The sequence below is a fragment of the Sinocyclocheilus anshuiensis genome, unplaced genomic scaffold, assembly GCF_001515605.1.
Source record: "Sinocyclocheilus anshuiensis isolate Anshui unplaced genomic scaffold, SAMN03320099.WGS_v1.1 scaffold524, whole genome shotgun sequence".
Classification (NCBI taxonomy): domain Eukaryota; kingdom Metazoa; phylum Chordata; class Actinopteri; order Cypriniformes; family Cyprinidae; genus Sinocyclocheilus; species Sinocyclocheilus anshuiensis.
In genome coordinates, this window is record NW_015555703.1 from 1,480,163 (window position 1) to 1,501,984 (window position 21,822).

General features: G+C 36.8%; 1 protein-coding gene across 1 annotated transcript in view; it reads right to left on the reverse strand.

Annotated features, from left to right (window-relative positions):
- Positions 1-21,822, reverse strand: part of LOC107671732 (GREB1-like protein) — a 36,445-nt gene that overhangs the window by 12,537 nt on the left and 2,086 nt on the right. Inside the window, exons 2-21 of the mRNA XM_016464677.1 lie at positions 20,352-20,436; positions 19,712-19,871; positions 18,378-18,554; positions 17,956-18,132; positions 17,384-17,560; positions 15,526-15,648; positions 14,863-14,979; positions 12,132-12,272; positions 11,883-12,008; positions 11,139-11,279; positions 10,201-10,386; positions 9,710-10,012; positions 8,722-8,850; positions 8,170-8,304; positions 7,859-8,056; positions 6,212-6,392; positions 5,934-6,123; positions 3,364-3,500; positions 1,797-2,136; positions 1,600-1,715 (exon numbers count right to left, since the gene is read on the reverse strand). Coding sequence (XP_016320163.1) covers positions 1,600-1,715; positions 1,797-2,136; positions 3,364-3,500; positions 5,934-6,123; positions 6,212-6,392; positions 7,859-8,056; positions 8,170-8,304; positions 8,722-8,850; positions 9,710-10,012; positions 10,201-10,386; positions 11,139-11,279; positions 11,883-12,008; positions 12,132-12,272; positions 14,863-14,979; positions 15,526-15,648; positions 17,384-17,560; positions 17,956-18,132; positions 18,378-18,554; positions 19,712-19,868 — 3,251 coding nt within the window. The 5' untranslated portion in view covers positions 19,869-19,871; positions 20,352-20,436. The remainder of the gene's footprint in view (positions 1-1,599; positions 1,716-1,796; positions 2,137-3,363; positions 3,501-5,933; positions 6,124-6,211; positions 6,393-7,858; positions 8,057-8,169; positions 8,305-8,721; positions 8,851-9,709; positions 10,013-10,200; positions 10,387-11,138; positions 11,280-11,882; positions 12,009-12,131; positions 12,273-14,862; positions 14,980-15,525; positions 15,649-17,383; positions 17,561-17,955; positions 18,133-18,377; positions 18,555-19,711; positions 19,872-20,351; positions 20,437-21,822) is intronic.

A 21,822-nucleotide genomic window follows, 5' to 3' on the forward strand; every position in this document is an offset into this window, starting at 1 on the left:
TATTGTATAAAGCACTATATAAATAAAGGTGACTTGACTTGACTAGAAGTTTGTCATTAAAGCAAAAAACGATACATTATTATTATTATTATTATTAAATCTAAAAATAAATAATATTTGCACATTAACAGAAAATGATCAAATATTAATATTTGTACTTAATTAATATTTGTTTTAGCTATTTTACACAAAATTTATTGCCGAAATAAAATTATATATATTTTTACCAGAAAAAAAAAAGTATATACTCTACTGTTTAAAGGGGTCATATGATGCTGCTAAAAAGAACATTATTTTTGCTCAACAAGGCCGCATTTATTTGATCAAAAATACAGTAAAAATTGTAATATTATGAAATATTATTACAATTTTGTCACAGACATCAGCTGGTGTGCCCAAGGTGGCCACCAGGGTACACTCCTGTGTCTTTGTTTGAGCACCTGGCTTGTTGTGTGCTTGTTTGTGCCCTGTGCTCTCCTGTCTATTGTCTTACCCCGCCCTTCTTGTTATCTGATTATTGATTCAGTTGCTCCACCTGTGTCTCCCTCGTCACCCTCCTTGTTTGCTCCCTATTTATTCTCCTTGTGTTTGCAGTCCTGTGCTAGTTCGTTGTTGTACGGACCTTTGTTGGTTTCTGTCCTGTCCTTCCTGATCCAACCTTACCTTGATGTGCTGTGCCCTTCCCTGTCCTGTCCTGGCCTGCCTGCCTGTTTTCCCCCTTGGGGTAGTTTTTGTTTTAGTTTTGGTTTCTTTTTCATTTAATAAAGAGCCAAGTCTTCCTGCATCGTTGAGTCCTCGCCTCATCCCTTCACCCAACCCTGACAAATTTAAAGTAAATGTTTTCTACTTGAATATAATTTAAAATGTTATTTATTCCTGTAATTATTTTTAATATATAAATAATGTTGGTAACACTTTATTTTAAGGACCAATTCTTGCTATTAATTAGTTGCTTATTAGCATGCATATTACTAGCATATTGGCTGTTTATTAGTACTTATAAAGCACATATTAATGCCTTATTCTGCATGACCGTATTTTAGATCCCTTAATCCACCCCGTACCTAAATTTAACAACTACCTTACTAACTATTAATAAGCAGCAAATTAAGAGTTTGTTCAGGTAAAACTCTTAGTTAATAGTGAATATGTGTTCCCTATTCTAAAGTGTTACCATAATGTTTGTCTGGATTTATGATTTATAGTTATGTGTTTGAGTAAAACGTAATGTTTGTTTTATTCTGTAAACTTTAATTTAAAATAAAAATTTTATACTTTAGTGCATTTTTTGCATAAAATGACAACTGGTCAAAAAAAAAAGATTTTGTTTATATTCATTTTTAGACAACACAGAGAGTTAAGAAACCAGTAATAAAAACATTTGTTACTTTGACCAACTGTCATTTTCTGAAGAAAAAGGCTCTAAATTATAATATTTTTATTTGAAATGTGGAAGAATTTTGAGGCCTTTACAGAATAAAACAAATATTAGCATTTTACTCTAACCCATACCTAGTAAATCTAGAAATTCCAGAGAAACTGAACATTTTCAAGTGGTCTCAACTGTGTATATATAAAGAACAACATCACATGGAGTACCTTGGGAATGTCTCTCCTAGAGGATCTTTCCCTGTGAGGATGACAATGCATGGAAGTCCTTCCAGATCTTCATATGAATGTGGGGCCCACTCTTCATTCCTACAGCCCCTCCAAGCCTGAAATACACAGATTGTTTATTCCAAGCTTATTCTGGTGATTTTAAGGAGCCCATATTCATGAGGGGATCTGGTTTTTACCCGCAGACGGGCACAGAAGTGGACCGGCAGGCTGATCTCAGCAGCAGGGCTTCCCAGCAGAACAGCAAAGCGGTACTGTAGGCCCAGCTTATCCCGGGCCTCCTCCAGCCGCTCCTGTGCCAGCCGTGCCAGCTGCAGCGAGGGCACGCGCACCAACAGCATGTGCCCGCACCCGTGCCTGCTGCGGCCCGGGACGCTCAGCAGATCCTCCACCATTGCGAGGGTCTGAGGGGTCACGTGATCCCGCAGTGAGGGGGCCGCCGTGAGGGCCATCAGGGCCTCTGTGTACTGCTGTATCAATAGATAGCTGCGGATCACCATGCTGTGCAAATGCGGGTGCCTGAAATTAATGAGGAAGACACAATGAGGGATATCAATGGAAAGATACAGCATATGCTTATGGTTTGAAATGCACAGAAACTGCCAATTTAGACATGGATCTGAGTCTGAGACAGGGTTATTAAAGTGAACTAAAACTAAAACATTAAAAATAAATTTTTGTTACTTGAAATAAAATGTTAACCAAAAAAAAACACGTATATTTATTTCCATGGAAATACGGTAAAAGTTTACATTAGGGAACACTACTCACTATTAACTAGTTGTTTATTAGCAGTGCTGATCCTAGACTTCTGGGGGCCCTACGCAAAACTGTGTCGGGGGGGGAGGGGATGAGTGGTTATGAACGAATGAATGAAACGCATTTGTCCGTGTTTCACACCGTCTCGAATCGCACTCGCGGAAAGCGCTTGAGAAACAGTGTCTCTTCCGCGGCTCGGTACGCTTTCAACTCGTTTTTTTAGTCTCGAGCATGACTGTACGACATTCACATTACATGATTTGACTGATTTTTAAGTAGAAAGGGCGACAGCGCACCGTATTAAAAGAAATAATCATTCATGTTTTCATAACCGCTGGCCAAATTCAAAAACGAAACTAAAATTAAATCATCTTTGAGAGCAAGGGGGCCCCCTGGTGTTTCGGGGGCCCTACGCAGCGTGCATATTTTGCATATAGGGAGGATTGGCTCTGTTTATTAGCATATTGGCTATTTATTAGTACTTATTAAGCACATATTAATGCATGACCATATTTTAGATCCCTTAACCCTACCCCATACCTAAACTTAATTACTGCAACTACCTAACTACCAATAAGCATCAAATTAGGAGTTTATTGAGGGAAAAATGTGTTCCCTAAACTGAAGTGTTACCAGAAATATTTCTCAATTTTATTTAGTTTTACCTGATGTACTAAAATAACTAAAACTCAACCTGAAAAAAAAAAAAACAATAATGAAAATGACAAAAATACAAATGACAAAAATTATTCAAAACTAAAATGAAAAAAAAAAAAAAAATATAAAAATAAAAATACTGATAAACACTACGAAACTATTTCATTAATACTCTAATAACAGTGGTCTGAGATGAACTTAAAGATATAGTTATGCATTTACAGTGTAAAAAGCAGTTAAAAAGGAATGCAACTTGCTTTAAATCCTCATTTTGTTCTCGTAATGTTTTTTTAGAAGTACATTCTGAGTGAATATGAAAATGGGACTGACCTCTCCAGCAGGGTTTTGACCATCCGTTCAAACGCGTCGTCACAGCGAAGGATCGGACTCGCCACTCCCCACTGCAGGGACCTGCTGTAGTCCTTCAGCCCAAAGTAGACCAGGTCCTTGGGAGAAGCATCAGCCTGCTGTTACATGCAAACAGTAATCTGCTCATTTTACTTTACTGAGCAAAACACAGTGTTGGTCTCTTTTTACTCTTATAGTTCTTGCCTGAAAATGCTTTTAATTTGTCTATGAACACATCTAGGTCATTATAAAATAACAAGAATCCAGATTCATTTTAATGTGTCTGATGAATAGGAATCTCTGACATTAATATCATACCACAGTTTGTTAAAAATGTGATTGTGTGAATTTAGATTGAAACTGCTGCAGTAAAGATTTTTTTAAAAGTTACAAACTTCCTGGGTTCCAAGCTTAACCACAAAGCACAAAATGTGCTGGAAAGACTTTATTCACAGAGAAGAAAAGAAAACATTAATGGCTACTAACCTTTGTGAAAACACCAAAAATGGTAAACCAAAAAACTTGAACAATCCAACATCAAAACCAAGGCTGTAACCACATACAGTATTTAAAAATGAGGCACTAAATATAAAAGCTTCAACATCAATTATTCAAAATAATAATAATAATAATAATAAAAAATACTGATTGACCACCATTCTGGAGATTGCTTTACTCGAAATAGGAGACCTACAGAAAACTAAATAAAAGGAACAAGAGGAAAAATTTAAAGAAAATGGAATTAAATCTTCATTTAAATTTCGCATTATTAAATGCGCCTCTAAATTTGTGCATGAAACTGTGTTTATGTACGCTACGATTCAAACGTTTGGGGTCGTTAAAATTTTAAATGTTTTTGAAAGTCTCTTCTGCTCACCAAGGTTGCATTTATTTGTTAAAAAATACAGTAAAATAGTAATATATTGTGAAATAGTATTACAATTGAAAATAACTGGTTTCTATTTGAATATATTTTGAAATGTAGTTTATTCCTGTGATGTAAAGCTGAATTTTCAGCATCATTACTCCAGTCTTGATCCTTCAGAAATCATTCTAATATGATGATTTGCTGCTGAAGAAACATATCTGCATAAACATATTATCAATGTTGAAAACAGTTGTGCTGCTTCATATTTTTGTGGAAACTGTGAAACTTTTTTTTTCATGATTATTGATGAATAGAAAGTTCAAAATAACAGCATTTATTTGAAATATTGTTAACATTATAAATGTCTTATACTGTCACTTTTGATCAATTTAATGCATCCCTGTTGAATAAAAGTATGCTTTAAAAAATACTGTACTGAGCAGTAGTGTACGCATGTACACTTAAAATACTTGTCAATCATCTCATTTAGCTGAAGTCTTATCTATCCTCCATAAATTCCTTTACAGTTCTTCTCGGGGTCAGTGAAACTCACCAGGTCGTCAGTGTTGGGCCAGTGCACTTCATTCTGGGTACTGATGCGTGACTGACGGCTCTGCAGGGTGAACGGGAAGCAGCTGACCTGCAGAACCAGCAGGTTTATTGCTTCCAGGACCGCTGGACAGTTCACCACGCGGTCGGCCAATCCCTGCAACTCCCCGTGACAAACCGACCCTGACAGAGCACTGACGGAGAGAGAGAATAAAGACGAGACGTCTTAACACTGACATTTCTGACAGTCCCTTTTACAAACCACGTAGTTGTTTTTCTTACCTGGTCAGGTCTACGTGCGAGTTGTCGTGAATGAGGACAAAGAGCGTGTAAGGGTTCTGCTTGACCTTTCTCATGAAGGCCTCCATTTTTGTGTGGACCTCCGCGTCCAGACGCACCACATACTTGTCAGACTTCTGCAGGGCTAATGAGGCGTCCTCTATACCTAGATCAATCAGGACGCCTAGCAAAGACATGAGGACAACAACAATGTAAAATATAGCTGCAAGCAGCAATTACGGGGTCAAGCACAACAGAGGCCAAATGAGGAGCTAAGCATGGCTGGGAGCATCAGGCCAACTGCAACAATGAGTGGTTAAAAATATTTATAGATTATTATAGTCGAAATGGCTGAAAAAATCACAAATACAATCACTAATAATACGATTTAAATGCTTATCACTTTTGACCAATAGGTGGCGCTTTTATCAAATTATTATGGTGTGGTCAGTGTGAGGTGACAATGACACATAAACAGTTTGGTGTCGATATGACAAAGTGTTGCAGCATCAGAATCAGGTTGGCATCCTGCCAAAAAACTCATTGATACGTTATTCGAGAACGGTTTAGTTTATCGAAACTGTGAAACTTTTTTTTTCATGATTATTGATGAATAGAAAGTTCAAAATAACAGCATTTATTTGAAATATTGTTAACATTATAAATGTCTTATACTGTCACTTTTGATCAATTTAATGCATCCCTGTTGAATAAAAGTATGCTTTAAAAAATACTGTACTGAGCAGTAGTGTACGCATGTACACTTAAAATACTTGTCAATCATCTCATTTAGCTGAAGTCTTATCTATCCTCCATAAATTCCTTTACAGTTCTTCTCGGGGTCAGTGAAACTCACCAGGTCGTCAGTGTTGGGCCAGTGCACTTCATTCTGGGTACTGATGCGTGACTGACGGCTCTGCAGGGTGAACGGGAAGCAGCTGACCTGCAGAACCAGCAGGTTTATTGCTTCCAGGACCGCTGGACAGTTCACCACGCGGTCGGCCAATCCCTGCAACTCCCCGTGACAAACCGACCCTGACAGAGCACTGACGGAGAGAGAGAATAAAGACGAGACGTCTTAACACTGACATTTCTGACAGTCCCTTTTACAAACCACGTAGTTGTTTTTCTTACCTGGTCAGGTCTACGTGCGAGTTGTCGTGAATGAGGACAAAGAGCGTGTAAGGGTTCTGCTTGACCTTTCTCATGAAGGCCTCCATTTTTGTGTGGACCTCCGCGTCCAGACGCACCACATACTTGTCAGACTTCTGCAGGGCTAATGAGGCGTCCTCTATACCTAGATCAATCAGGACGCCTAGCAAAGACATGAGGACAACAACAATGTAAAATATAGCTGCAAGCAGCAATTACGGGGTCAAGCACAACAGAGGCCAAATGAGGAGCTAAGCATGGCTGGGAGCATCAGGCCAACTGCAACAATGAGTGGTTAAAAATATTTATAGATTATTATAGTCGAAATGGCTGAAAAAATCACAAATACAATCACTAATAATACGATTTAAATGCTTATCACTTTTGACCAATAGGTGGCGCTTTTATCAAATTATTATGGTGTGGTCAGTGTGAGGTGACAATGACACATAAACAGTTTGGTGTCGATATGACAAAGTGTTGCAGCATCAGAATCAGGTTGGCATCCTGCCAAAAAACTCATTGATACGTTATTCGAGAACGGTTTAGTTTATCGACAAGCTTTCAAATTCATTGATACGTTATTCGAGAACGGTTTAGTTTATCGACAAGCGTTCAAATTCATTGATACGTTATTCGAGAACGGTTTAGTTTATCGACAAGCGTTCAAATTCATTGATACGTTATTCGAGAACGGTTTAGTTTATCGACAAGCGTTCAAATTCATTGATACGTTATTCGAGAACGGTTTAGTTTATCGACAAGCTTTCGATGACTTTTTGCCCGCATGGTCTGAAGATGATCTGGGCTGATTTCGGTGAAAATCAGACCAATGGTATAGCAGGAGTTTGAAAAAGTAGTTTTTCAAAGAAATTCAAAATGGCCAACTGCAAGTTTGACCAAATACGGCATAATTGGTATTGTTCTCGGCATGATCCAAGGAATCTATCAAGACCAGTTTCATTAAATAGGCAAAATAAATCAAAAGCTATTAGTATTTTTTAAATTTATTATAAATTTTGACCAGAAACTGGCGCTGTTTTCAAATAATTCAAAAATTTGAAAAATCTTGACCCATATAAATTTTAATTTCATTATGCATGAGCCAGGGAATAAGATGAAAAAAGAATTTTGCTTCTAAACTTTACAATTCAAAAGTTATTAGCATAAACATGTTCTATCTGTTGGTGGCGCTAGAGGGTTTGAGTTAAGAGACAACAAACTTGTTATGGTTAATGTTGAGACTGTCCTCTATCTGTGTGCCAAATTTCATAACTAACGAATACAAGAGGTGCCTTCGTGCTTGGCCCCTAAATATTGTTGCAATGACTCTTTCATCAAATTAAAGGGATAATTCACCCAATCGTTTACTCCAAACCTGTTGCTGGTCACCGTTGACTTTCACAGTATGGGGAAAAAAAATACTATGGAAGTCAATAGGGACCAAAAACTGTTTGATTACCCACATTCTTCAAAACATCATTTGACAGAATTTACATTGGAGAACTGTCAATTTAACTTTCCAGGCAAGAAGTTTTTGTGAAAATGTTCTTGTTTGGGCTTGACATTGAAAACAAGTTGAATATATTTTTTGAAATAGGCAAAACTGTCGCTTCTGCTGTGACGTACCTGATTGTCGTATTCGCTGGACTGTTTGGTGAACCAGGACATGGGACGGCGGCACCAGAATCAGGAAGTCCACTTTACAGAAGCGGCCCAGATCTAAGCTGTGGCTCCCCGAGTCGGCGATAGCACACACCTGCGACAAAAGGCTGCGTGCAACACTCAGCTGTGGAGGGTGTATCTGAAAGCCATCACTCAGCAGATCTGTCACACATCAAAAGTCGATTAGTGTTTTCAAGTGCCAAATATAAAGTTTTATCATGAATCAGGGCGGCCAAGTGAAGGGTTTGAGACGTACGGAGACAGCAAAGGCTCACCTGGCCCTGACTCTGGTACCATGGCTGTGGCCTCTTGGGAGTGGATGTACTCGGTCAGATGTCCCTGAAAGGGCTGAACCACACGGTCTTTGCGCTTGCGTTGGTACCGAACCAGCTGTTTGTCCATGTTGTCACCTGTAGCGCCACAATTAATTTGAAATGAATAAAGGAGACACATGCATGTGCTACAGTTCAAAAATCTGAAAGTTTTTTTTTGAAAGAAAGTAGCATTTTTATTCAGCAAGGACACAGTACAAAAATGTCTGTTTCAAATAAATGCTGTTTTATTGAACTTTCTATTCATCAAAGTATCCTGAAAAAAAAAAAAAACATAATTTACAATCTCATCCTAAATTATGTTCAGCTTTTGAACTACTTCCTAAAATCACCAAAGAGGGCGCAATAACCGCACTAATCTACTTCACCTTGCAATATGTGCTTGGCCCCAAAACTGCTGCTTACATCTATATTCTTCAATTAATTTCTAAATAAAGGACAATGATAAGTTGATGAAAACTGATGGATCCACTAAATTGTTGCACTGAGACTCACCTAATGAGGTGCTCTGGAAGTGCGAGGCGAGCACACTAACTTTCCCTGTGATGAGCTCATAGCTGATCTCCTTCAGAAACTCATTGGTAGTGAGCATGCTCTCCGCCAAAGCTCGAGACTGATATTTACCTGAGAAAAACAACAGCACGTGTTCACTTACACGACAGTGACAAAAACAAACCTTTCAACTTAACTGAGTGAGTTTTCATGCACAATCTAACAATGTGTAAACTCCTTAAATGCATTCTTATATCATGGAAAGGCCATAAATGGACTAAAATGAAACTTTAAACTAAAGGCTTGTGCACACCGGGACGATTATCGCGCGAGATTATCGCCAACGTTTAACGCCTCATGACTAAATACAAAGGGCGCCAATGGGAGTGTGCACACCGATGCACAAAATGGCAGGCGTTAAAAGCGTAATTTTTTAAAAAACGCCTCAGGCTCGTGTTTTTTTTTTTGACGCGCCGCGTTAAAAACTGGCCGACCAATGAGATTGGTGCTTTTGTTCACGTGCCTGGAGCTGCTGAAGTTACAGTAAAACACGACTTGGTGGCGCTCAAGCACAAAACGGTCTTGCCGAGCACACATTGATACCTAACGATGAAGAGGAAGTAAGTAGACCAAGAAGATGCATCGAGGCAAGATGAATGTAGAGCTGCTGGTCTCATTGGTGTAAGAACACAAAGAGCTTTATGACAAACGCGACAGCGACTACAAAAATCTCGATAAGAGGGAGTTGTTATGGAGAGGAATTGCAGATCAAATAGGATTTGATGTGTACCGGGGGAATTTCTGTTTTTCATTAAGCGCCATCTAATGTCGGGGAGAGAATTTGTACGTTCACTCGGCTCATCGCCAGCGAAAATCGCTTGGGTATGAACACACAAGCCACGTCGAAAAACGCTGGCGATAAGCGCGCGCGATAATCGTCCTGGTGTGCACGAGGCTTAAGAATGAAGTCTTTGAGAGTAGCAGAACGTACCCAACACTAACACGCAGAACTCATTAGCTCCACTTTTGGAGGTGCAGATAATGAGCACATAATTGGGCAGACACTGCTGCTGCTGCGGTGGTGTTTCACTCAGCGAGCGCAGCGACTCAGAGATGCCCTCGCCCAGAGAGCCATGGCTGACCAGCACCTGAACGCCACCCCCTGACACACTGGCCTCCATTCGAGCTAACCAGGGAAGCTGGGCGGGAGACACGGGAGGGCCGGTCGGACCGCACAGCATGGCCTTCAGTACAATCTGCTCGAACTCTTCCCGTAACGGGATCTGCTCCATACCTGCATTAAAGACAGGAAAAGGAATGGTCATCTCACTATAGAACAAATACTCACTGCTCTTGCATAATACTTGAGCTAGATGCATTTGAAGTAAGACATTTAACAAGCTGTGCACTCTTATCTATAAGTGTACAGATACATTCATGTTATTGATGCACTAAAACTTATTGTCTGTCAGTGTTATTTACCCAGCCGAGCGAGGTATTGCAGTGTGAGCAGTATCATGGTCTCTGTGGTGAGTAACTGGCTTGCTGACATGCCCAGACTGGCGAGGGTCTTCTCATTGAGCTCTCGGCCCTTATAGCATCTCACCAGCAGGGGGCTCACCACCAGATCACCCACATTGCCAAAGAAGTACGGTAAAGTGCCTTGACCTGGAGAGAAACATTCAAACAAACAAGTTCATACACACAGCACACACACACACACACACACACACACACACACACACACACACACACACATCCAAACACTTAAAAATGGATTCAATCAAGAGATCTGGTAATATTGTGTGCGGTGATGAACGTATTTCTGTAAAACTGACATGAATATTAAAATAGTATTTCAGATTATGCTAGTGTCACGATGTTTATAGTTTTTTTCTGCATGTTTCCAAATTTGAATGGTTTAAAATATAAAAAAATATCTATAAAATAAAGGATAATTCCTGCTAATATATAGATTAACTACTTTAAAAGCTGTTTTGTTAAAAAAAAATGTCTTAATATATGATTAAAAATAAAAAAACAATAACATTTAAAAATAATATATTTATTTAATATTGTTAGTAATTTTTTTATTGACAAAAATGTTGCTGAGTGGTTTGCGACTAGCTCTCCTGAGCTTTATTTTGAATCTTATCACTCTTTGCTGTTTAAGTTCTTAAATATAAATTAAATATTATTATTTATCTGATATTGTCAATCAAATTAATCTATCTATCTATCTATCTATCTATCTATCTATCTATCTATCTGTTTCATCACTCTGACAGTTTTTACTTTATGCCCACTAAAAATATCAAAATATTAATTCAGAAATTAATATATAAATACACATACATACACACACAGTTATATGTATGAGCATTTAATATATAAGCCTGTTATGAAGACAGAGTACTGACCAATGAGAAGGACTGGTCGGACCCCAGAGGAGTTCAGAAGGTTGTCAGGAATGATGACCGTTTCTCCCGCTGTGATTGGTTGGGGTTGTATGACCCCTGACACTGATGGAGGCTGCTGATTGGACAGGGACAATAAAGAACCTGGAAAGAAAGAGCAAAACATTACATGTATGTACTTTTTGTACTGGAACATACAGCATGTGCTGTCAAGCCATTGTGGAAACCTAATAATATTTTAGATGGATCTCTTCAGTCTCTCACGCTTTGTTAACGTGGCACTCTAATCAATGTTGTGGACAAGGTAACTAAGCTACATGATCACAGTGGATGGATCTCCAGTCTCCACTCCTTCAGCTGTTGTGATGCATAAACCCTGCTAAACAGTTCAAGACCTACAGGTGCATCTCAATAAATTAGAATGTCTTGGAAAAGTTAATTTATTTCAGTAATTCAACTCAAATTGTGAAACTCGTGTATTAAATAACTTTTCCACGACATTCTAATTTATTGAGATGCACCTGTACTTTAGCGTGACCTTTCACCTCTATTTCTATGAAAACAATGAATAAATCATCCTTGTGGATGGAAAATGTCACGTCCCTTGGTACTTGTTAAAAATAAAAGCAAAGGTAATCAAATTCATGGCTGTGTTCTGCTCAGGGACATGCATAAACAGCCTGGAGGAACAGCACAAAAAAGCACATTAACAAACAACAGGCTGAGGATGACTCAGTCGAGACCCACCAGAGCTGCACGTCAGTGGACGGATGGCTGGCACAGGGACGGCTGTGGCTGGGACGGGGACGAGAGAGGTGGGGTGCCAGCTGCGGTGACGCTTTTTAGGTGGACCTGATGACATAGCAGAGGATGCTGCAAAAAAAGTAGTGTAGATAGCATAGTTTGCAATTGCATTTGATGATGCCTTCTAAAAACAGATTTGACAACTAATGATATGCATCAGACAGCATTGTGATTGGCTGGTTTAATGCTTACCTGGACTGTCTCCCGGTTCTGTGGTCCTATAGCCATGAGTAGGTGTGGCGAGTGGGTTTGTATGTGGTGGGCTCAGTAGACTGGACCGTCCATCCATACTTAGACCATTAGTTAGACCATTTATTCGCAGGGCAGTAGGAACTGAACAACAAAAATATAAGTTTGGAAGTCAATAAAACAGTGTAGAGAAACAGATATACACAAGCGGTCGGCAAGTCTCTTTAAGGCAGCATTTATTTAATCACAAAAATACAGTAAAAACAGTAATATTGTGAAATATTATTACAATTTAAGACAACTGTTTTCTATTCGAATATATTTTAAAATGTAATTTATTCCTGTGATGCAAAGCTGAATTTTCGCCAACATTACTCCAGTTTGCAGTGTCACATGATCCTTCAGAAATCATTCTAATATGCTGATTTTAAAAAATACTTCTATACACACAATTTGTAAAACACCATTTCAGACTAAAATGTATTCAAGAATTTCCTAAGTGCCCTGAGGAGTGTCATGTTTGACACATTAATGGCTAATGTCCACTCTTCTGGTGACAAACTATGCAAACACCACATCAACGCACATAAATTCAGTCTCGCTCATTTCTGAAGGACAATGGGTCCTGTGGAGCACAGTTTATTGATTTCCTTTAACTGAAGGCATATTGATAATGAACTGCTGGGCTACTTTTACATCTAATATTCCTGACACACACATAAATAGAGCACATACGTGTTAAACGTCAATCGCAGGGAACGTGAAGCGTGGGCTGACATTAAAATCCTTAATACAGAATTTCTGGTCTTATATTGATAATTTGGAGTGAGTTAATGTGTGTGTGTGTGTGTGTGTGTGTGTGTTTGCAAAAGGGTTACATAAGCAGCCAATACAAATGACCTTCAGAGAAGAGATTCATTCTATCCTTTTGTGGAGAAAAACATACAATGAAACAGCTAACAACATGTGAACCACAAAGTTGATCATTTTTGGTCGGTCATTAATTATCAATGTATTCATTTAAAAATAGAATACAAATACATTTTAATTTGAATATTGTACCTTGTTTATTGTTTGGAAACATAGCAAAATATTTAACAAAATGTGTTTTTGTTAAAAAAACAATGATAATTAAATGTGTAAATTATATTCAAAGAAATCTATGTATACTATATATATAAATAATTTAACTTTTCTAGAAGAAATCATTAATTATTAAAAAATAAAATACAAATGCAAATACATTTTAGTTTTAATATTTTACCTTTTATTTATTGTTTAGAAATGTAGCAAAATATTTAACAAAAATGTGTTTTTGTTAAATAAAACAATGATTAAAATGGGAAATTATATTCAAATAATTCTATGTATATTATATTCTATTTAAACAATCTGTTAATTTTATGGATGGAATCATTATCAATTTATTCATTTAAAATATATATAAAATATAAATAAATAAATTTGTAAATTATATTCAATGAAATCTACGTATACTATATATAAATAATTTATCTAACTCTTCTAGAAGAAACCATTCATTATCAATTTATTAATTTAAAAATGAAATAAAATGCAAATACATTTTCATTTTAATATTTCACCTTATTTATTGTTTAGAAATGTAGCAAAATATTGAACAAAAATTTGTTTTTGTTAAATAAAACACTGATTAAAATTGGAAATTATATTCAAATAATTCTATGTATATGATATTCTATTTAAACAATCTATTAATTTTATGGATGAAATCATTATCAATTTATTCATTTAAAAATAGAATATAAATGCAAATCTGAATGGCCAATTAAATAGATACTTAAATTAATTTGATAAACGTTTAACTATAACATTAGAAACTATTTAATGTTCAAATATTTAACAAAAACATATTATTTGTTAAATATAACAAGGATAATTAAATTCTGAAATGGTCTTTAAATATAATAATTGGGCAGCTGCTGAATGTACAGTGTGGTTTGTTTACATTTCTAATCCAAAGCATGAGAAATAGTAATATATGGCGCTTTTCCACTGCATGGTAAGGCACGGTACGGCTCGGTACGGTTCACTTTTGGGGGGTTTTCCACTGGGTACAGTACCTGGTACCTGGTACTTTATTTAGTACCACCTCGGTTGAGGTTCCAAGTGAACCGTACCGTTACCAAAACGTGGCGTGTAAACTCTGCTGATCACGGATTGGCCGGAGAGAATCGTCACTACCTGCGTCACTGAACTTGCGACAGAAACACAAAAGAACCGCTAGATTTAAATCAGCACAGCCAGCGAAGGATCGAACGCAACTGTTTTGAACGAGCGCACCTTTTTTAACAACCAAAAAGTGTCTTTTTCGTTGTCTGTTGAGGAAGTACAGACGTTCCTCTCGTTGATAGCAGAGGAGCGGATCCAGCGAGAGCTTGATGGGGCGGCGCAACTATAATCACATGTGAATAATCCCGCCCACTCTAAAGCAGTACTAAACTGCAGTGGAAAACGCAAACCGAGCCGTGCCGAGTCGTACCATGCAGTGGAAAAGTGATGTTTTCTTTAGCAAACACCAAGCACACTGAATCGTTAAATTCAAAACCCATCAAAATCATTTTAACAACTTGCACTGAACGTTTCAATGCAAAAGCAAGTTGTACTTCCATACAAAATGATATACAGCTTTTTAGCGTGGTATTATAAGCAATCAATGCTACTTGAAATTCAAAACGAGACAGATATCTGGTACCGATCGGTAAAGTCTTGGTCCCGTGGGTCGGTGTGTTCAGCGGTTTGTGGAAGCCTAGCTCTGGGGGTCCGAAAACCCCTAAAGATGAGCCAGACCGCATGCGGGCAGGAGGCGAGTCTGTGGATCAAAGAATAACTTATTATGATTGCAGCTTTGCTTTTTTACTCTTCACGGGAAATGAAGAAGATATGGCATTTAAATTAGTGGAAAAATCAAAATTAGTTTCATTTGGTTTACAATAATGAGTCCTTCTCCTAAACCTGTTTTGTGCATTGTAAAAGACTGTTATTGCCACTAATGGACGCACTCTGCTGCCAGCTGCCCGGCTCTCTGAATGGTGTTGTGAGGAAGAATGAGACAATGACTTGCTTTCTTTCACTAAACACTGTTGGGTAAACACTGTGGCCTCCAGCCAGATGTCACCGAATGCTGAGTAGCCCCCCCAGTTTCACCCCCTACCCCTTTATGTACCCTCCCCCAGGACAGAACATGACCTCTGTGCATGCAGAAACCAGCAGAAGATGGACAGACGCAGCATATGCTGTCTGATGTGCTCCAGAGCTTCAGTTGTCCACGAGGCTTAAAATGGCAGTTTTTACATGAGAAACATAGCATTTTGTATAATAAGGCATGTGATATTTGATGGTCCACACATAAACTCACCTGAGAGGGGGAGGGGAGATGGACTGTGGCCATTTGTGTCTACAGTTTCTTTGCTGCTTAGTGAGGATGAGGAACTAGGTTTGGATGAAGAAGCACTGTTCGATAATGGCCTTGTCTTACAGTCTGAAAACAAAAATGCACAGGTAATGTCAAGTGAACCATCTGTTCAAATCAAACAGATTCAGTATCAACTTTATGTATAATATGTTTGGATGGAAAGGATGCACAACATATCAGGGACATTCTTTTTTTTCATTGCTACAGGTATAAGAATAAGATCATTTCAGGGCCCATTTTCTCAATTTAAACAGTACTTCTTTTCTATAGTTTGTATGGAAAGAATCATCAATTATCAATTTGTGAATTTAAAAATAGAATACAAGTGCAAAGTACATTTACATTTTACCTTATTTGATGTTTAGAAATGCAGCAACATAATTAACAAAAAAGTTTTGTTAAAAAATACACTGATAATTAATTATATTCAAGGAATTCCATGTATTCCATGTTCCACTATATTCTTTGTTACTAATTTATTCTAACATTATTGGAAGAAACCATTAATTATCAGTTTATTAATTTTAAAAATAGAATACAAATGCAAATACAAAAAAAACCCCCCAAAATAATATTTAACAAAAATGTGTTTTTGTTAAATAAATCAATGATAATTAAATTTGGAAATTATATACAAATAATTCTATCTAAACTATATTATATATAATTTATCTGAACTTTTATGGACGATATCATCAATTATCAATATATTCATTAAAAATACAATTGCAAATGTGTTTTAATTTAAATTAAACATTTAAAATTAATTTAATTTTAACTTTAATATTTTACTTTACTTTTATGTTTATAAATGCAGCTAAATATTTAACTAAATGTTGTTTTGTTAAACAAAACAATAATAATTAAATTGGAAATTATCTTCTATGTATACTATATTCTATGTAAAAAAAGATCTTTACATTTCTGGAAGAAATAATCAATAATCACTTTATTCATTTAAAAATAATATACAATTGCAAATAAATTTTAATTGCAATTAAAAAGATATTTAAATTAATTTTATATTTTTCTTATTTAATGTCTAGAAACGTAGCAAAATATTACAACAAAATATGTTTTTTGCTGAATAAAACAATTACACTTGATAATTACACTCGGAAATTGTCTTCAGATTCTATATATATTATATTCTATGTAAATAATTTACCTTTTATGGAATAAATAATCAATTATTAATTTAAAAATAGAATTCAACTGCGCATACATTTGAATGACCAATTAAATGGATGTTTAAATTAATTTGATCAATTTTTAACTAATACAGTATTAGTTTACAATTACAATACAATACATTCACAATTCTGTCTACTGACATTTTCTTTTTATCTATATTTTATTACTATATTGTTATTTATAATTAATTGTCTATTCTCTTTATTATTAGTGTTTTTATTACCTTAAATTATATGTATGTCTGCACTATGTTTGTACTTTCTGTACTGGAAGCTCCTGACACCAAGACAAATTATTGGTGAATCAGAATCAGAATCAGAATCAGAATCAGAATCAGAAAGCGCTACAGAAAGAGTTACACACACAAGGCAATAAAGCTCTTTCTGATTCTGATTCCGATTTGAACTTATTCAACATTAAAATGTAATGTAGCAAAATGTTTTACAAAAACATATTTTTTTACATTTGGAAATAATCTTTAAATACAATATCTTAATCCATTTGCTAATCGTTAATCATATTAATTTAAACAAATAACATCGTCAGCATTTTCAAGACACCCCTCTATCTGTGCCACGGGGCATTTTGCACATTGTACGTGTGGTACCTTTCCAGCAGATGAGGGTTCCCTTGCACAGAGCACCCTGAGAGTTCTTCACCAGGTAGTACTTTAAGTGCTTCTGCTTCTTCGGCTGAGTGGATAACTTCAGGTTGATGTGGTTGGAGAACTCAGTGAAGTAGCGGAACCCTTTCTCACCACAGCCCACACAGTTCCCCGAAAACCCTTCACAAACACACACATACAAACAGACTCTTTAGAAAGACTACACAAAGAAAGGTTTCTGACCAAGACTGACACTGCATCTAAACAGGCAATAAAATATATTCAATATTGCTTTCTGAATGGCTGATTTTGTTACTTTACATAACATTTCACAGACACAGTGAGTTTTGTAGATTATATGTTTAAAGGGGTCATATGATGCTGCTAAAAAGAACATTATTTTGTGTATTTGGTGTAATGCAATGTGTTTATGCGGTTTAAGGTTCAAAAAACACATTTATAAAGAATATCTCTTTGGATTTGAGACTTTAGTCTTGGACAAATTGGACAAAGGACAAATTGAAATCGCATCATATGACCCCTTTAACTTCCTGGAATTGTATTGGAACACCAACCTAAAAGTGCATTTTTCCCATTCTCATCTGGCAGGAAGCGCTTGTCCACTGCACAAACGAGGATGTGCTCTGGGATGCTGGGAGATTTGGCACCAATCAGCTCAAACCCCGTGGGAACCTCGATAGACTCTGTTGCCATGGAAACCAGGCGCAAATCTTTTCCAGCTTGACAGAAACCTGGGCACAGATGAGTCAGCGATATAATGAAAACTGGCCACGCTGATGTAGCTAAATGCACGGTGATTTACTGTTTACACAGTTTTTCAGTGCCACTGTCTCTAGTTTTGCAATGTCATTACCATACGTTTCACTTTGACACTGACTTGGCACTTCAAATTTGCTCTCTTCATAACACCGTGACATAACATATGACTTCAGAAGACCCGGAATGCATGCTGTAAATGGTCTACCAATTTCCCTACCATCAACAGTGCAGCAGCCGTCAGGAGGGGGTCCCTGCAGGTAAGGCAACGGTGGGCTGCTGGTGTCTGAATCCTCCTCGTCATCCATATCTTCAATGGATTTGGTGGACTGGCAGTTCACCAGCACATGGCTGGATAGGTCGGACCTCATGCTCAGGTCCATTTTGGGCTTAATATCTGGAGGGTAGAACCAGAAACAGGTGTGTTATTGCCATTCATACATATATGCACACACACACACACACACACACACACACACACACACACACACATATATATATATATATATGAGTAACTCTATAATTAGGGGTTCATTTCACATCAAGAAAAAGTGTAAAGACAATATGCTTTCCCAATGAAACAACTATTGCTTTCAGTTGTTGCCAAGCTTAATCATTAAACACCGTTTTGATATTTCAAAAAGAAAAAGATGTTTTCCCTGTTGGTGAGTTTGTCAACTATGTTATGGACAAACTGTATGGGTTTACAGGTCAACAGTTTCACCATTTGACTCATAATTTCAATGGAAGGCCTTGTCTGGCCAACCAAATGCTATTTTCCTGATAATTTTAACCTCAAAATGTACTATGCATTTGAATTTAAATCATAAAAATATTGCAAACCATAACAATGAATGTACCCAACATAGTTGATAGGCAATCAATAGACTCCATGTCAATAGGTCACTGGACATCAAATATAGAAATAATTTACCATAAAGTGCTCAAAAAGTCGGTCGCAGAAGAAAATCACGATGCTGGTCATATGGTTTTGTGATTTGTATTTTTTGAAGTTTTTTTAGGGGGTGTTTGGTTAGTAACATAGTTGACAGATTTTTTTGTGGACCAGTAAAACAATTTTTTTTTTTTTGAAAGAAAGAAAACAGAATTTTTCTAATGGTATTTCGGTTGTAGAAATAAATTTAATATAGATAATCTTGACTTTAAAATTTGTATTCATTATTTTGAACTCGAGACTCGTTCAAAAAGCGGACATTGCAAACACTGTAATTAAAAGGACATAAAGACAATTTCAAACAAACTGAAAAACAGGGTGTACAAAATATATGTGTGAGATTATAGTATGCATTTTTTCTTTCTACTGGATAAAATATGATATTTCTGAAGAAAACTGTTAGAAAAAACTATTATCATCAATGGACATGAAATGTACCGTAAATTATAGACGGAATGACCCATATATAAAGCTTTTTGATGGATGTAATAGAGCTTCTTTGACTAAGATTTAGAAAATCTCTATCATGTTTCTCCTTAAAAATGCAATTTATGATTAAGAACGAATCAAAATAATTTCGTTTGAAGGCAAATGATTACCCTCCAGGTTGCTAGGATACTGATCAGGCTCCAGATACAGCTGTGTGAATACGGGCTGTGGGTCGCCGCCGCTCGATCTTAATGAAGCCTCTATAGAGTTGTGAAGAGCCTCCTCAAAGCGGGCAGATTTCAGCTGCCCCGCGTATGAATTCCCCATGATCTGAAACAAAACGTACAATTTTCATATGTTCATTGTGCTTAAATATGTCCTGCATAAACACCACACACACATCATGATTAGTTCAGTTTTGAACTCACAAAGTAGAAGTTTCATGGGTTAATCTATAATGAAACCGATGGACTGCGTGGATGAGATTTTAATTCCAGGCCTATTTGTAGTCTTTTGTAGAATAGACCTTGAATCTGTTTCAGCTGTATTACTAGCACAAATAGTCCTGAGCATGTGCAGAAAGTACCTGAAAGAGTCAACAGCTATACTTCATCAGGACAGTTACAATGCCTGATTTCAAACAGTAGGACTCACACACAAATAAAATGAGACGGGAGTTCAATCAAGACAATGAGTCTGCCGCTTTAAGTTCAATGAAAAAACCCTCAAAGACAGCTCTCATATCTGATTATTATGCAATAATACGGCTGCAACAATAAACTCCATTTTGGAAAATATTTACCACTATACCTTTGATTATATTTCTTTAGCTGCAGAAGGACAGGATCACCTCTTCTCCATGGTGTATCAAAGTTGAACCGCAGTATTCCTGCACCTACAGACAAAGAGTCAGAGCTTCATTTACAGTATAAATACCATATGATATATAACTTGATAGGACAATCCATTGGGAATAACAGTTGCTTGAACTGCACAATTGAATCTAAATATTAATGCAGCATTAGAAATTTGCAATGGGGATTTAAAAGCACTGAATGGAGAATGTATTGCAGTATAAATCAGTAAGAATCATATGTAGTGAGTATTAATCCATGCGTTATCTCAGATCAGACAGTTGTGTGTAAAGCTGAACAGATCGCAGTGATCTTCAACATATGTAGCTGTTAACTGATAACACGGAGGGATGAGTTATAAGACACTATGACCTCAAGGGAATGTTTGTGGAACGCACAGAGGAAAGGATCTCCATGTCTCCTACTTTCAGGCTCACACAAAGACTGATGGGACAGGTTTTGTTCTTTTGGCCTGGTTAAAACAAGAGTGAGATGCAGTAAAGCATCAATCAGTCAGTAAACACTTCTGCCAAAAGTATCCCAAATTTGTAAAGATTATATGACCTATATACTTAAAAAAAAATCAGAAAATGAACAACTGTGTGAATCGTTTTTATTAGTAGTTTTTAAAAGTCTAGGTTATAAAATGGATTTGTTTACTGATCTCTACCAGGTGACACGCCTGGTAAATAAATACTGCAGCTACATTAAATATAGTATTAGATGTCTGCATTTCTTTGGACATTGCAAGATTTGTGAATGATTACCAAGAAAAACGGATAAAATTGAGACTGACTACAGTCCAAAGAGGCAAATTTCACCATCAGAATCACTGAAAAGCTTCCTCTATGAAACTCCAATGGATATGGGTCAGCAAATACATTTTTTTAGATACAAAAAAACCCAACAAAGTCTCTGCAGATTGACATGGAAAATTGCTGGTGTAACGCATGGGTCATGTCGATTGATGCCACCACTGAATAACTCAAAAAACAAGTAGCACACCCTGTTTTGCAAACAGCTCACCGGAGGCCTGTTGGGCCAAGTTTCAGCTTATCACTCATCTTGATACTGTGATAAACAGAAGAAAAGTGTGGTAGCAGCATCTGAGCATAGTTTTGTCCTGCCTTCAGGGCTCTCAGGGTCCAGTTTGAACTGCTAATGACATTCAAAGGGTGTTAAATGCTAATGTGGACATGCCTGCAGAGGGCCCTGCCTTTAGGCCAAAAACTGTTTCAGTTCTAGTCACTTCTTACGGCTTCCATACAGGCTTTCAATTTGTTTTCTAATCCTGACTGATTATCTACAATGTATACAAAAAAAAAAGCAGTCATGACCCTTATATATATATATATATTTCCTTATATATGGATGATCAATATATTAAATGATTTAATGGTATATTGAAAATATACAGCTGCTTTCAT